The sequence below is a fragment of the Eimeria mitis genome, genomic scaffold (assembly GCF_000499745.2).
Source record: "Eimeria mitis Houghton genomic scaffold, Emh_scaff493, whole genome shotgun sequence".
NCBI lineage: Eukaryota > Apicomplexa > Conoidasida > Eucoccidiorida > Eimeriidae > Eimeria > Eimeria mitis.
The window spans coordinates 16,790-17,183 of NW_013573231.1; the positions used below are offsets into that span (position 1 = coordinate 16,790).

The window sequence follows — 394 nt, forward strand, 5'->3', positions numbered from 1 at the left end:
GTGCTGCTGTTGTTGCTGCTGTTGCTGCTGTTGCTGTTGTTGCTGCTGTTGCTGTTGTTGCTGCTGTTGCTGTTGCTGTTGCTGTTGCTGCTGTTGCTGCTGTTGCTGCTGTTGCTGTTGTTGCTGTTGTTGCTGTTGCTCTTGTTGCTGCTGTTGCTGCTGCTGCTGCTGTTGCTGTTGCCGCAAATATAACTACAATGTTAATATAAAAATACAAATATAAATATGTAAATAACAAAGACAAACACTAAAACTAAAGCAAAAAAAAAATGAAAAGTATAAGAGTATATGGTGTGTGTACACTGCATAATGTATCTCATTGGTATCCCCAAACCACCAAACCAAAACTAGAAAAAAAAAAAAAAAAAAAAAAAAAAAAAAAAAAAAAAAAAAA

At 35.8% G+C, this 394-nt stretch overlaps 1 protein-coding gene across 1 annotated transcript in view; it reads right to left on the reverse strand.

Moving 5' to 3' along the window:
• Positions 1–320, reverse strand: part of EMH_0014190 (uncharacterized protein) — a gene marked incomplete at both ends in the record, with an annotated part of 660 nt that extends 340 nt beyond the window's left edge. The window contains 2 exons of the mRNA XM_013500023.1: positions 1–192; positions 304–320. Coding sequence (XP_013355477.1) covers positions 1–192; positions 304–320 — 209 coding nt within the window. The remainder of the gene's footprint in view (positions 193–303) is intronic.
• Between the last annotated feature and the right edge of the window lie 74 nt (positions 321–394).